General features: G+C 44.2%; 1 protein-coding gene across 3 annotated transcripts; it reads left to right on the top strand.

The window, feature by feature from the left end:
* The first annotated feature begins 1,568 nt into the window (after window positions 1–1,568).
* LOC115171780 (heme oxygenase 2) lies at window positions 1,569–13,520 on the top strand. 3 transcript variants are annotated; one of them, XM_029728913.1, is made up of 8 exons: window positions 1,569–1,664; window positions 2,428–2,507; window positions 4,771–4,907; window positions 5,303–5,420; window positions 7,455–7,667; window positions 7,962–8,237; window positions 10,080–10,209; window positions 10,805–13,520. In XM_029728913.1, the coding sequence occupies exons 3-8, from the start codon at window positions 4,825–4,827 to the stop codon at window positions 10,930–10,932; spliced, it is 948 nt and encodes a 315-aa protein (XP_029584773.1). In that variant the 5' UTR covers window positions 1,569–1,664; window positions 2,428–2,507; window positions 4,771–4,824; the 3' UTR covers window positions 10,933–13,520. The 3 variants fall into 3 exon arrangements, with proteins under 3 accessions (XP_029584773.1, XP_029584775.1, XP_029584774.1); XM_029728915.1 differs by having other exon boundaries at window positions 2,428–2,574; XM_029728914.1 differs by having other exon boundaries at window positions 1,606–1,664; window positions 2,378–2,507.
* Window positions 13,521–14,242: the final 722 nt, after the last annotated feature.

The raw sequence follows: 14,242 nt of genomic DNA, 5'->3' as shown, positions 1-14,242 counted from the left end.
GGGGACCTGGGCCTGGTCGGGTGTCTGTAGTATATCCCTCCCGTCCAACTCACTGAAGAACTCTTCGTCGAGTTTGAGGTGAGCAATCGCAGTTCTTATGTCCAGAAGCTCTTTTCGGTCATACGAGATGGTAGCAGCAACATTATGTACAAAACAAGTTACGAACAACGCGAAAAACAAACAAAATAGCATGGTTGGTTAAGAGCCGATTACATATCACATTACGTATAGTAACAAATAATATTTGGTAACACGTTACATACAGTATAGTAACATACTACATATAGTAACATATTACATCTTTGTGTTTTAGAATAACAATAAAATTACAATACTGTTGTGTGACAAATGCAAACAAGATTGATATGGTACCAGTACAATACTGCTGTGTGTGTATATTGCTTTGAATGGATGATGCCATGCTTTTTCTACTACATTACATATAGTAACACATTTTTCCCAGTTTTCCTGTTTATAACTTGTGATTAAAAGCTGTTCAATGCAGTGCCTATCATACTTACTTTCCCTTCCTCTGCCCCTCACAGTTATTGTATTGATCACAAATCAGTCCATCCCCACCACCATGATAATCAGATCCATTGTACACCCTGCAGATTTTCTGGTAGTGACGATAAAAACAAGGAAATAAATAATCTGTCATTGTCTTTTTAAAGAGCATCGCCTGATAATTAATTAATTAAAAAATGAGACTCTCTTCAGTCCATTAATCCATTAATTAATTCGAACAGACTCACATTAATTTATACAAGTGAATGTAACTGTGGCATTTAGTTAATGTGGCGCGCCATAGCGTGGCTAATTCAGTCGTCAAAATCTCGTATTCTCTTTCTTTTTACATTGTTCCCAAGACTGCAATGCACCTGTGTTTTAGGGGTTGCAGCAGTGTGTAGGAGGGAGATTCCTAGATGTGAGAAAGTGCAGGAGGGCATGAGATGAAGGAATGTGGAGAAAGTTGTGTGTGTAAACTGTTGGTTGCCCATGGGGCTGGAGATTGGAGGTGTCTGGTGAGAGAAAGGCAGGTTGAGGTCAGTGATTGACGTTAGTACAGAAAGTGCCATATGCTGAAGAAGTGAAGAGAGCAGTAGAGGAAGATGTGTACATGATGAGGTTTCTGTGAGTAGGCAGAGACCAATAGATAGGGATGGGAATAATATGTGCTTCAGTAAGGTGGGTTTCTTGGCATTTATAGACATGGTTGTCAACTGTACTGCAGAAATGGAACACAAGTCACAGAAAATAGAGGTTGTGGTGGCAGCTGTAGAGAAGTACTTGGGATTGCAAGGTTTTACTGCAGAAGACTTGCAGGGATGTTGAGTGGTAGTGTTCTGTTGAGTGGTAGTGTTCTTAGACTGCTGGCCTGGAGTAGGATTAGATAAGGTTAAATAGTGGAATGGGGTGGTGTTTTTTTTGTGAGAGCTAATAGTTGCCAAGGTAATTTTCCTTTTCCCCAATTTTGTATTACCGGAAGTTAATGTCGGTTGGCCGCGACTGGACTCAAACTCCAGTACAGTAGGTGGCGGTGTATGCACATAAAAGTTGGATGCGGTCAGCCAACTCAATCTCAAAGACGAAGAATAAGCAACAATACATTTCCTATGTTTTGAGCAACATTGAAGAAGAGCTCTGTAGAGTGCGCAGAGAAGGTAAGCTACTGTATGTTTATTCTCTGCACAATAGGGACAGAGTAGGATGCTAGATAACCCTATGTGAGTTATTTAGCGTTCTACAGCATCAAAACAATAAATTAGGATATTCTAAGATGATTGACACATTGTCGTCCTGAAGTAACGCACGTATCAACTGTTTAATTAGCTGGCGCTGGTTATAACACTTGTAAACTGATTCATTATACGACTAGCAACTACTATACATAGATAGTTAGCATGGAACATGTCTAACAGCTGCCAGTTCAGTGCCTTGATGTCATGGGCTATATTGTTGAACTAGCTAACTGCTCTGCTGGTGGTGGCTAGCCAAGTTAGCGTCTGTGTTACAACGTTAGCAAGACCAATAGACATTCTGATGTTAGTTAGCTAGCAATATTCCCTTGCCATATCCTCGAATGTAAGACACATTAGATCAAATGCATGTAACTAGTGTTAACTTGGAACAATATCATGGATACAACCAGAACTACTATTTGATACAGTTTACAGTTAGTTAGCTAGTAAACACAAGAATAACTGAACATCTAGCAACGTGTGTACTATGAGCTCCTTTGTCTGGCTCTCTGTGTAATTCCAGGCCTCTTCATTGTTGACTTCCCTCATTACTATGTGAAGCGACTAGGGCCTCCTAATACTAGGCTCCTACTATGCTGTGCCAGCTATTCACTGTGTTGTTACTTGTGTGTCAGTGCTGCCAAAGTCACACACACATTCCCTTATCTCTGGCACTCGGAATAAGGTCACAGCTGAATCAACTGTCAGAGGACGTTTGACCAGTGACCACCAACAGCCCAAGACAACGACAACAACACATCATTGGTAAGAAAAGAGCATTGTCACTGCTTCCCCTGCCGGCATTGACGACTGCATCTCCCTAACTTATCTGGTAGGCATGGTGAACGTGTGTGTGTGTGTGTGTGTGTGTGTGTGTGTGTATATATCTATATTATATACACACACACACTGGCAGGGAGCAGGTCTCGAACCCTCGACCTTCTAGCCCGAAGTCCAGCGCGCTATCGACTGTGCCGCAAGTGCATGCTCGAGTGGCAGAGTCGATATCCGCGCTTATAAACCCAGGGTCGTTACACTATATTTATTTATTATTAACCCCTTTTTCTCCCCAATTTCATGATATCCAAGTGGTAGTTACAGTCTTGTCCCATCTCTGCAACTCCCGTATGGGAGAGGCGAACGTCAAGAGCCATGCGTCCTCCAAAACACAACGCGGCCAAGCTGTACTGCTTCTTGACACACTGCTCGCTTAACCCGGAAGCCAGCCGCACCAATGTGTCAGAGGAGACACCATACAACTGGCGACCATGTCAGCATGCATGCGCTCGGCCCGCCACATAAGGCACAGAAGCTACGTATAATTGTCGTATTTATTGTAGTACGCTGCTCCTGTTACTGAAGTGACACTGATCTGAAAAGTCTCAGGTGTTTCTGTAGAGCTTATTCTATAGATCTAGCCTAACCTGTGTTGTGGACTGATGTTCTGCTGGTCATAACTAGTCAGATGTTCATTTCATGGGCCCTTCTTGATGTTTTAATGAATGTAGCTTTAGCAAATAGTTGAGTTCATTACATAGTCATGAGTCAAAGAAATTGGCTAATTATCATGGTTTGGGTTGTCACCCTCAAAGATGTAAGCTATGCCTACTACTATGCTTAAACTCTACCATATTAAGTTTATACAGGCATGAGCCGAGGATTCATCAGAATATATATATATACTGTTTGCTATGTTGTATCTGATATGATATGTTGTGCTGGGTTTGCACAAATTTCTGCACTTCTACTCCTATTAAAGGGATACATTGAGATTTTGGCAAATGACCAATTTTGTCTACTTGCAGTGTCACGGACCCAATGTCTTTATTTGTAATTAGAAACTGGGTGGTTCGAGCTCTGAATGCTAATTGGCTTAAAGCCTTGGTATATCAAACCGTATAACACGTGTGTGATATGACAAAACATTACTGTTCTAAAAACATTGGTAACCAGTTTATAATAGCAATAAAGCAACTTGGGGCTTTGTGGTATATAGCCAATATACCACAGCTAAGGGCTGTATCCAGGCACTCCGCGTTGCGTCGGGCTTAAGAACAGCACTTAGCAGTGGTATATTGACCATATACCACACCCCTTCTTGCCTTACTGCTTGAATAGAATGTAAATGTCATCTAGAATGTAAAGAGATTCCTTGCTAGCAGGCAGACTTGGGGCATGTGGTTACCATGACGATGAATATAATCAAACAGCTCTGTCAAACAGAGATCGCTAGCTAGCTAGCTACATTGTCAAAACAGCAATCATTACATTTGTTTATTTTCAGTTATCTGCATTTATGCCCATTGTAAGTATCATAACAATGTTAGCTATTATACAGTGAGAGAAATGTTTCAAGGTGGTGGCATTATTTTTAGACTTATTATGAGCTAACTTACGTTAGCTAGCTAGCTAAAGTTACGGTTCTGATTCTATGGTTCTGCTTTCTAACTTGGCTAATGCTACGTTAAGTGTTTTTCTGCGTTTGTTGTTCTTAAATGTTAGGTTTGCCTCGTTATTGTTTGGAGTTATGAAATGTTTCCTTTCTGTATTTTCAGTTTCGGAAAAAAAAGCAACACCTCTTATGGATTTATTGGGCTACTGTTTATGCTAGCTGTCAAACTGTACACCAGAACACAGTGAGGACTGCATACCCATAGTCAGAGGAGCATGCTGGCTGATCCCATAGACTTTCAGTCAGTACACTCACGCTAGCTGGCAATTGCTCCGTTAACACTAATTACCTTCAACTTCATTCAAACTGCATGCAGAGACATACAAATGATAACCATGAGTTAATCTGACTGGGTAAATGGAAACAATGGATTAGTTGTCAAAATCTCCAACTATCCCTTAAGACTCTATTGTCATGGACATTTGGGCTTCTGTTTACAAAAGCACTACTTCTGTATCTATCTATCTGCACATACTGTATCTAGGCTATGTGGCTCTCATGTAGGCTACCCCACCCACTCAATAGTGAGTCAGTTTTGAATGTGTGGGTCTTGTTTTGGTGTTCTGTCTTTGGCAGAGACTGGCAAAGAGTGTCTGTCTGAGTGACAGGACCAAGCTGTCTGCAGAAAAGATGGAGGACTCTGTGAAGGCGGAGAGTGCCGCCGATGGAGGAGGCCTGGTGTATGCAGAGAAAGAGCCAGAAGACACTCTCAGGTATAGAAATCTGGGATGGTCTAACTTCACTTCAGTGCTTTTTCTGAAAATGGATGGGGGCTGGGCAGTTTCTGGAAGTGAGAGGTCTCCTCTCATGTGTATGTTTGAGTGCCAGGGTGTGGGCAGGGTATGTTTCAGTTCTGTCAGATTTGGTCTGTCTATTTTATTTCTGAGGAGAGCCAAAAACACTATGGGCCCATTTCCCGAACACAGATTAAACCTTCTCCTGGAGTAAAAAGCATGCTCAATGTAGAATAAGCTACATTGAAAGTGTTTTTTTTTTTCTCTCCAGAACTAGGATTAATCTGGGTTTAGGAAGCCAGCCCTATGGGTCATGTAGTTAGTGTGTGCCTCTAGTTTCCCATGCGGTGTCAGCCAGTGTGCCCTCCCCACAGCCCCACAGACCTTTCTGAACTGCTGGCTGCCGGGACCAAAGAGGTTCACGAGAAGGCGGAGAACACCCAGTTTGTCAAGGACTTCCTCAGGGGGCGCATCCGCAAGGAGCTCTTCAAGGTCAGTCTGGAGAATAGAGCAGCCACTTAAGTCTTTTCTGAGACTTAATACTGCTGCATTCACTGTCTTGAACATTATGCATAATCTGATTTATCCACAGCAGTCAGTTAAGGGTGTAGGCATTTTGATCTAACTTTGACATCCTCACTTTGCAAACACTTTGTAAGATAATACTTTTAAGAATGGTGATGGGTCTTTCAGCACCACTGGTAATGAACAACCACTGTACTGAACAACAATATCCTGTAAGGCTTTAAAGAACATGAAGTGCTTTGACATCCTCACTTTGTGAGACTTTGCCAGGATACAGAAAGGGATGTACAGTGAGGAGAAAAAAGTATTTGATCCCCTGCTGATTTTGTACGTTTGCCCACTGACAAAGAAATTATCAATCTTTAATTTTAATGGTAGGTTTATTTGAACAGTGAGAGACAGAATAACAACAAAATAATCCAGAAAAACGCATTTCAAAAATGTTATAAATTGATTAGCATTTTAATGAGGGAAATAAGTATTTGACCCCCTATCAATCAGAAAGATTTCTGGCTCCCAGGTGTCTTTTATACAGGTAACAAACTGAGATTAGGAGCACACTCTTAAAGAGAGTGCTCCTAATCTCAGTTTGTTACCTGTATAAAAGACACCTGTCCACAGAAGCAATCAATCAATCAGACTCCAAACTCTCCACCATGGCCAAGATCCTCTCCAAGGATGTCAGGGACAAGATTGTAGACCTACACAAGGCTGGAATGGGCTACAAGACCATCGCCAAGCAGCTTGGTGAGAAGGTGACAACAGTTGGTGCGATTATTCGCAAATGGAAGAAACACAAAAGAACTGTCAATCTCCCTCGGCCTGGGGCTCCATGCAAGATCTCACCTCGTGGAGTTGCAATGATCATGAGAACGGTGAGGAATCAACCCAGAACTACACGGGAGGATCTTGTCAATGATCTCAAGGCAGCTGGGACCATAGTCACCAAGAAAACAATTGCTAACACACTACGCCGTGAAGGACTGAAATCCTGCAGTGCCCGCAAGGTCCCCCTGCTCAAGAAAGCACATATACATGCCCGTCTGAAGTTTGCCAATGAACATCTGAATGATTCAGAGGACAACTGGGTGAAATTGTTGTGGTCAGATGAGACCAAAATGGAGCTCTTTGGCATCAACTCAACTTGCCGTGTTTGGAGGAGGAGGAATGCTGCCTATGACCCCAAGACTACCATCCCCACCGTCAAACATTATGCTTTGGGGGTGTTTTTCTGCTAAGAGGACAGGACAACTTCACCGCATCAAAGGGACGATGGACGGGGCCATGTACCGTCAAATCTTGGGTGAGAACCTCCTTCCCTCAGCCAGGCCATTGAAAATGGGTCGTGGATGGGTATTCCAGCATGACAATGACCCAAAACACACGGCCAAGGCAACAAAGGAGTGTCTCAAGAAGAAGCACATTAAGGTCCTGGAGTGGCCTAGCCAGTCTCCAGACCTTAATCCCATAGAAAATCTGTGGAGGGAGCTGAAGGTTCGAGTTGCCAAATGTCACCCTCAACCTTAATGACTTGGAGAAGATCTGCAAAGAGGAGTGGGACAAAATCCCTCCTGAGATGTGTGCAAACCTGGTGGGCAACTACAAGAAACGTCTGACCTCTGTGATTGCCAACAAGGGTTTTGCCACCAAGTGCTAAGTCATGTTTTGCAGAGGGGTCAAATACTTATTTCACTCATTAAAATGCAAATCAATTTATAACATTTTTGACATGCGTTTTTCTGGATTTTTTGGTTGTTATTCTGTCTCTCACTGTTCAAATAAACCTACCATTAAAATTGTAGACTGATCATTTCTTTGTCAGTGGGAAAACGTACAAAATCAGCAGGGGATCAAATACTTTTTTCCCCTCACTGTATCTTGAAAACGTGAATGTTGACACACACACAGTATTTGAGGGACTGTCAAACATGGATTAATGAAAAATATTTGCAACTAAAATGTTTGTTTTGGGGTAAAATTCTGCATCTCTCTCCCCCTCAGCTGGGTGATGTGGCCCTCTACTACACCTACGAGGCCATGGAGGAGGAGATTGAGAGGAACAAGGATCATCCTGACTTCTCCCCGCTCTACTTCCCAGAGCTGAATAGACGTGACGCCCTGTCCCGCGACCTGGACTACTTCTATGGTGAGGACTGGCGGGAGCGGGTCAGCTGCTCGCCAGCCACGCAACGCTACGTGGAACGCATCCACCAGGTGAGTAACCCAGAGGTTAGAGAGGTGGACCGGTAACCAGAAGGTCGCTGGTTCAAGTCCCAGGCTGGACGATGAAAAAAGTGGGGGCTGAACTGGCTACTGGAGGGCTGCTGGTTTCAGATTCACATTACCACCATCCACTACCATTGTGCCTTTATGCAAGGCACTTCAGACCTAACACTACTCCATGGGTGTTGCACTGTGACTCCCTGTGCTGCTTCAATCCTCTGGTGTGTGTGGAGTCCAGGGGAGGTTGACAATACCATAAGCCAGTGAAGTTGTATTTGTATTTAGGTGGGTCAGGAAGAGCCGGTCTTGCTGGTGGCCCATGCCTACACCCGTTACATGGGAGACCTGTCCGGGGGCCAGGTGCTGAAGAAGGTGGCCCAGCGGGCGCTGAAGCTGCCATCGACGGGCGAGGGCGTCTACTTCTACCAGTTTGACGGCATCCACAGCGCCAAGGCCTTCAAGCAGCTGTACAGGAGCCGGATGAATGAGCTGGAGCTGGACATGGCCACCAAGGACAGGCTGGTGGCGGAGGCCGTGCTGGCCTTTCAGTTCAACATGGAGGTGAGGAAGGGGCAGGAAGGGAAGAGAGAGAGAGAGAGCTGGGGTTGATTAAAGAGTGAGACTGCTGCACCTACTGGTGTGGTGGGTCTTCCAGTAAACAGAGACTGCTGCACCTGCTGGTGTGGTGGGTCTTCCAGTCAACGGAGACTGCTGCACCTGCTGGTGTGGTGGGTCTTCCAGTAAACGGAGACTGCTGCACCTACTGGTGTGGTGGGTCTTCCAGTAAACGGAGACTGCTGCACCTACTGGTGTGGTGGGTCTTCCAGTAAACGGAGACTGCTGCACCTACTGGTGTGGTGGGTCTTCCAGTAAACGGAGACTGCTGCACCTGCTGGTGTGGTGGGTCTTCCAGTAAACGGAGACTGCTGCACCTACTGGTGTGGTGGGTCTTCCAGTAAACGGAGACTGCTGCACCTACTGGTGTGGTGGGTCTTCCAGTAAACGGAGACTGCTGCACCTACTGGTGTGGTGGGTCTTCCAGTAAACGGAGACTGCTGCACCTACTGGTGTGGTGGGTCTTCCAGTAAACGGAGACTGCTGCACCTACTGATGTGGTGGGTCTTCCAGTAAACGGAGACTGCTGCACCTACTGGTGTGGTGGGTCTTCTAATAATTCCTTCTAGGTGATGGTTGGAAATATTGCCATCTCATATCTGTGGGTCCTTGAGTGGCGCAGCGGTCTATGGCACTGCATCGCCGTGTTAGAGGCATCACTACATACGCGGGTTCGATCTCGGGCTGTATCACAACTGGTTGTGATCAGGAGTCCCGTAGGGCGGCGCACAATTGGCTCAGCGTCGTCCGGGTTAGGGCAAGGTTTGGCCGGGGTAGACTGTCATTGTAAATAAGAATTTGTTATTGCCTGACTTGCCTAGTTAAATAAAAATGGATGTTTAGTTTTTCAGAGGAAGCCAGGCCGCATTAATTTAGTGTCAAAGGTAGGACCCATTAGTTTAGTTTAGTTTAGTTTAGTTTCAGAGGTAGGGCCACGGTAGTTTAGTTTCAGAGGTAGGGCCACGGTAGATCAGTTTCGGAGGTAGGGCCACGGTAGATCAGTTTCGGAGGTAGGGCCACGGTAGTTCAGTTTTGGAGGTAGGGCCACGGTAGTTTAGTTTCGGAGGTAGGCCACGGTAGTTTAGTTTCGGAGGTTGGCCACGGTAGTTTAGTTTCGGAGGTAGACCACGGTAGTTTAGTTTCAGAGGTAGGGCCACGGTAGTTTAGTTGCATTTCTCAGTATTGTATCATTTAATTAATCATTTAGCCACTGTATTGATCCTGTCTTTGGAGATAAGAGTCTTGTGCCCAGGGAAAATTAGGGTCTTTGGCCAACAGCAGATGGTTGGATTTGTGCTTATCACTGTAAGCACTCTGCCAACTGGTTCTGAGAGCATAGCCAGACAATGCGCCATCTCTCATATTTCAATTTCAAGTGCACAGATATGATCATTAATTCACTTCCTCACATCTGGCTTCTGATTACATTACATGAATGTCAGATGTTGAACTTGATCATATTGTTATTACGGTTCTGCATCATGGCCATTTCTTTGACCAGCGGCACCTCCTTAAGTGAAATATCACTCCTTTCACTCGCCCACCGACCCAGTCACAATGTCAAACTGTGTGCTAAAGTCTGGGTCAACACAATTCAGCTTACTGTTTCAGTTCAGAGATTGTGTTCATGAGGACACACAATATCAAACTGTTCCAAAGTGTTGTGAAAAAGAAAAATGAGCTTTCCTTATTGGACCTTTTCAGATGGTACCTCCCTGTTTGACCTTTTTGTTCTGTTTTGTGCTGAGTGAACATGAACCAGCTGTATTCCCCTGTGTTTGGTGTCAGGTATTTGATGAGCTAGAGGAGATGGGTAAGGATATCCAGGAAGAGGTCATGGACGCGGGCATGCCTGTTCACGGGGCTCATGGGACCGGAGGAGACATCAACAAATGCCCCTACTACGCCGCACAAATGGGTACGCTGACACAACTCCTGTAAGCTCTGTCTGGAAACAGTGATTTGATCCAGAAAACCACCTGTAAGCTCTGTCTGGAAACAGTGATTTGATCCAGAAAACCACCTGTAAGCTCTGTCTGGAAACAGTGATTTGATCCAGAAAACCACCTGTAAGCTCTGTCTGGAAACAGTGATTTGATCCAGAAAACCACCTGAAAGCTCTGTCTGGAAACAGTGATTTGATCCAGAAAACCACCTGTAAGCTCTGTCTGGAAACAAAGTGATTGATCCAGAAAACCACCTGTAAGCTCTGTCTGGAAACAGTGATTTGATCCAGAAAACCACCTGAAAGAAAGAGTTGTTGTGCCATGTTAGCAATACGCTGGCATTTAGAACCACAATACCCTTAACACACTGTCATGCTGGCTTGGATATTTACTTTTCACATTGTCCTTTCCAGCATGGCTCCAGCAACTACAGTGGGTCCCTAACCAGGCCAGTGCAGTACAGTACTGCTTGGCCTGGCTTAGTGCTGTTAAAAATGGCAGAAGAGTGTTTCACATGGTAATGTGGGAGGTTTGCTGACCGTGTTCTTTGTCCTCTGTCTATCTCAGCGGCCAGTGGGGGCTCGGCGTACGTCGGTCAGCTGGCCATGGCCGTCCTCAGACACCCCACAGGCCAGGTCCTATTCGCCGCCTGGGTCGCCGCCCTCGCCGGATTGGCTGCATGGTACTTCATGTGATCCGACCCACAGCCAATCGTTGGCTGTCCTGCAGGAAAGGAGGAGGGAAGACAAGAAGAATTGTTTTCTGAACGTTTGGATGAGAACCCATCCGTACCCAGACCTTGTAACCTTCCCTCCTCCACTCCTCTAATTTTCTCTCTCTACTACCTCCCTCTCACTCTCCCTCCGTCCTGTATCCTCCCAGTATGGTTGGTCATATTTGTAGCTCTTAATATCAGTTTAGAGCCATTTTTTTTATTCAAACCTGTTATAGGATGTATTTCTTTTTGAGTTGACATGAGATGACAATTGATCTTACTTGATTAGATTATAGTGTGATTTGTTGTCAGGTTGAAGTCTCTTTAATAATCCCAAACAATTGTATTATGGAGTGATGCAGTAGAGTTAGAGGGGAAAAACAAATACCCTGCTATGACAAAAAAGCCTTTGTGGATTTTGACACTTTTAGGTTGCCATGGGGATTTGAAGGACTATATTCTGCTGTCCCCTGGGTGGCCCCACAATCAGTCCATCAAACCAAAATGTAATCTTGAAAATATTAGAGCAGTGAGCCTTTGCTTGAAGTGGACTGAATTAGGTGCCGGTACTCTTTATTTAGGTGGTGGAACTGAACAAGTAGAACATTTGAGGTGCTGGCACTTCGTAGCGGTGAGCAGCAGCCCAACTCAAACACTACTGAGCCAGAAACAGTCAAAGTAACACGTTCTATGCATATGTTAATATGCAGATGTGGCAAAGTGTAGGAGTATTTCTGCAGGGCAGACTACTATCGCTTTGCGTGAGTAGGTTGAGCGGCATCTTTTTAAGTTTGTATTAATGGTTATGGGGGTGATACTCTCTTGGAAGATGTCCCAAGATTCGGTTAAGGACAACACAGGCTAACTGACAGTAAGAGCACACTTTCTAGAAAGGTCTAGACTTTAAAATGTTGCCAACGGTTGTCACACATCACAATGTATTATTTTTCTCTTCTCTCCAAATGAACGCAGGCAGAAAATTCCAACCTCCTGTGAAAAGCACACAGACAGTGAGTGAGTGACAGGATGGACACTTTAGGTCTTGTTTTAGGATGGACGAGCAATATTACTATTAATCATTTCTGAAGTGTATTTTTGTTTTGTTTTATGCTATGTTGAAATGTTGGACTTATTTATCTAGTGCTGTCCAGTCCCTTGTCCTTTGCTTTGCACTCAGGCAGTCTAGAGAGGAGCAGAGCGTCTGAAAACGGACACATCCGTCCTGGAAACGTGGATAAAGTTGATTTTCAGTATTGTTCTAGGCCTATGGACACCAGGTAGAGGCAGCAAATACAGCAGCTAGTGAAATGGTCTGGGAGACAGGGCAGGACAGGTGAGATGAGATCAGGTTAGATTGGTGAAGACAATTTACCTCATCAGTCTGAATGGATAGCATTGAGGACTTGAAAGCTATGCACCAACCTGATGAGGTTGAGCCATTGTTGTTTGGTTGTGGAGAAGGAGAACAACGTGTTGTGCAGGTGACCATAGGTTTGTATCTGAGGAATTATAAGGGCACTATGGTATTTAGCAGATCCTATTCAGGATTCACACTGACATCAACATTACATTCCTTGATTTGTTTGTAGTTTTAACATTGAAGACAACAGTTTGCGTTGTATTCTATGCTTTCGCTTGAAGATGGAGAAGAGGTTAAAGGTCAGAATGCTGAATACCAAAGGTCAAGTTGCTGACATCATCTTGGTTCATTATAAACAGGTTCTATGCTGTGTGTTCAGGTCTGCGGTTCTCTCCTATCCATCTCTGGTGTATTTGGTAGTCCTTGAATTCTTTGCCGGTATTAGATGATGTATTATGTGTTCAGTAGCCCTCCATCTGAGGTATTAACAAAACAGAATGAAACAGGGATTATCTGGATTAGTCTAATAAGAAATGTTTGATTTCCGTGGTGAAACTTTGTAAAACATTTCGCCCTAATGAACATGACCCAGGTGTAGTTATGGCTGTCCAGACCAGTCCAGAGCCTCATTAGTCATGTACGTGTTGGGTCTCAGGTTCATGTTAATGCAATTATATACATAAGAAACATTGCAAGACTTGTCATATTTTAGTTCAATGTAAATGCAATTTTAGTATTTGTTTTCAGGGGATGGAACTGTTGCAGTATTTAGAACATTTTGAAGGAGTTCTGGAATGACCAGACCTGGGTTGTGTTCATTAGGCACTAAACAGAAGACTGAAACAGGGAGGGACTAACTGGACTTGTCCAATTAAACTCTTTTGAAACGTGCCCTAATGAACATGACCCATAATCTCAGGTGTCGAGGTGTGAGTGTTGTTGGGATGGACTAACGGAAGCCTAGTGATCTCAGTGAGTGCTTGACAGGCACACGTTGCATGACTCTTTCTTGCCTTGCCGGTTGTAACAGAAAGCAAACAGTAACTGTATTATCGAACCCATTAGTCTTGTACAGTAAGTACACTGCAATCTAACTCAAGCTTTATCAGTGACTGACGATTTACTACAAATGTCACTGGTCTCTTTTTGTGAAAGAAAATCACAGGAATACATTGTCTGTAGTAAAATAAATGATTGAATTTCCTGTATACTTTTGTGATTATTTCATGTGTTGAGATATTTGCCCTGTTTGAATACTTAATCTTTCATTCCTTGTGTTGGATCCACATATCCAACTACTAACAGATCTGTGCTTAGTAATGTCACTTGCAATTCAGCTCTGTTATTACTTCAAGGATGGACATCTTAAGTTTCTCGGCGTACACATCACGGACAAACTGAATTGGTCCACCCACATAGTGTGGTGAAGAAGGTGCAGCAACGCCTCTTCAACCTCAGGAGGCTGAAGAAATTTGGCTTGTCACCAAAAACACATACTTTTACAGATGCACAATCGAGAGCATCCTGTCGGGCTGTATCACCGCCTGGTATGGCAGCTGCTCCGCCCACAATCGTAAGTCTCTCCAGAGGGTAGTGAGGTCTGCACAACGCATCACCGGGTGCAAACTACCTGCCCTCCAGGACACCTACACCACCCTATGTCACAGGAAGGCCATAAAGATCATCAAGGACAACAACCACCCGAGCCACTGCCTGTTCACCTCGCTATCATCCAGAAGGCAAGGTCAGTACAGGTGCATCAAAGCAGGGACCGAGAGACTAAAAAACAGCTTCTATCTCAAGGCCATCAGACTGTTAAACAGCCATCGCCAACATACCGAATCAACATTAATAATGGAAAAATGTAATAAATGTATCACTAGCCACTTCATATGTTTACATAACTTCTCATATACTGTACTCTATACCA

The sequence above is a fragment of the Salmo trutta genome, chromosome 32 (genome assembly GCF_901001165.1).
Source record: "Salmo trutta chromosome 32, fSalTru1.1, whole genome shotgun sequence".
In the NCBI taxonomy this organism is placed as follows: Eukaryota; Metazoa; Chordata; class Actinopteri; order Salmoniformes; family Salmonidae; genus Salmo; species Salmo trutta.
The sequence above is the reverse complement of the archived record's forward strand: the minus strand, read 5'-3'. Positions and strand labels throughout refer to the sequence as shown.

Excerpts from the sequence above, each read along its gene's own strand:
- LOC115171780 (XM_029728913.1), top strand. The coding sequence starts at position 4,825 with ATGGAGGACTCTGTGAAGGCGGAGAGTGCCGCCGATGGAGGAGGCCTG. Across the intron at positions 5,421-7,454 it reads TCCGCAAGGAGCTCTTCAAG|CTGGGTGATGTGGCCCTCTA; the intron begins GTCAGTCTGGAG and ends TCTCCCCCTCAG. Across the intron at positions 8,238-10,079 it reads CCTTTCAGTTCAACATGGAG|GTATTTGATGAGCTAGAGGA; the intron begins GTGAGGAAGGGG and ends GTTTGGTGTCAG.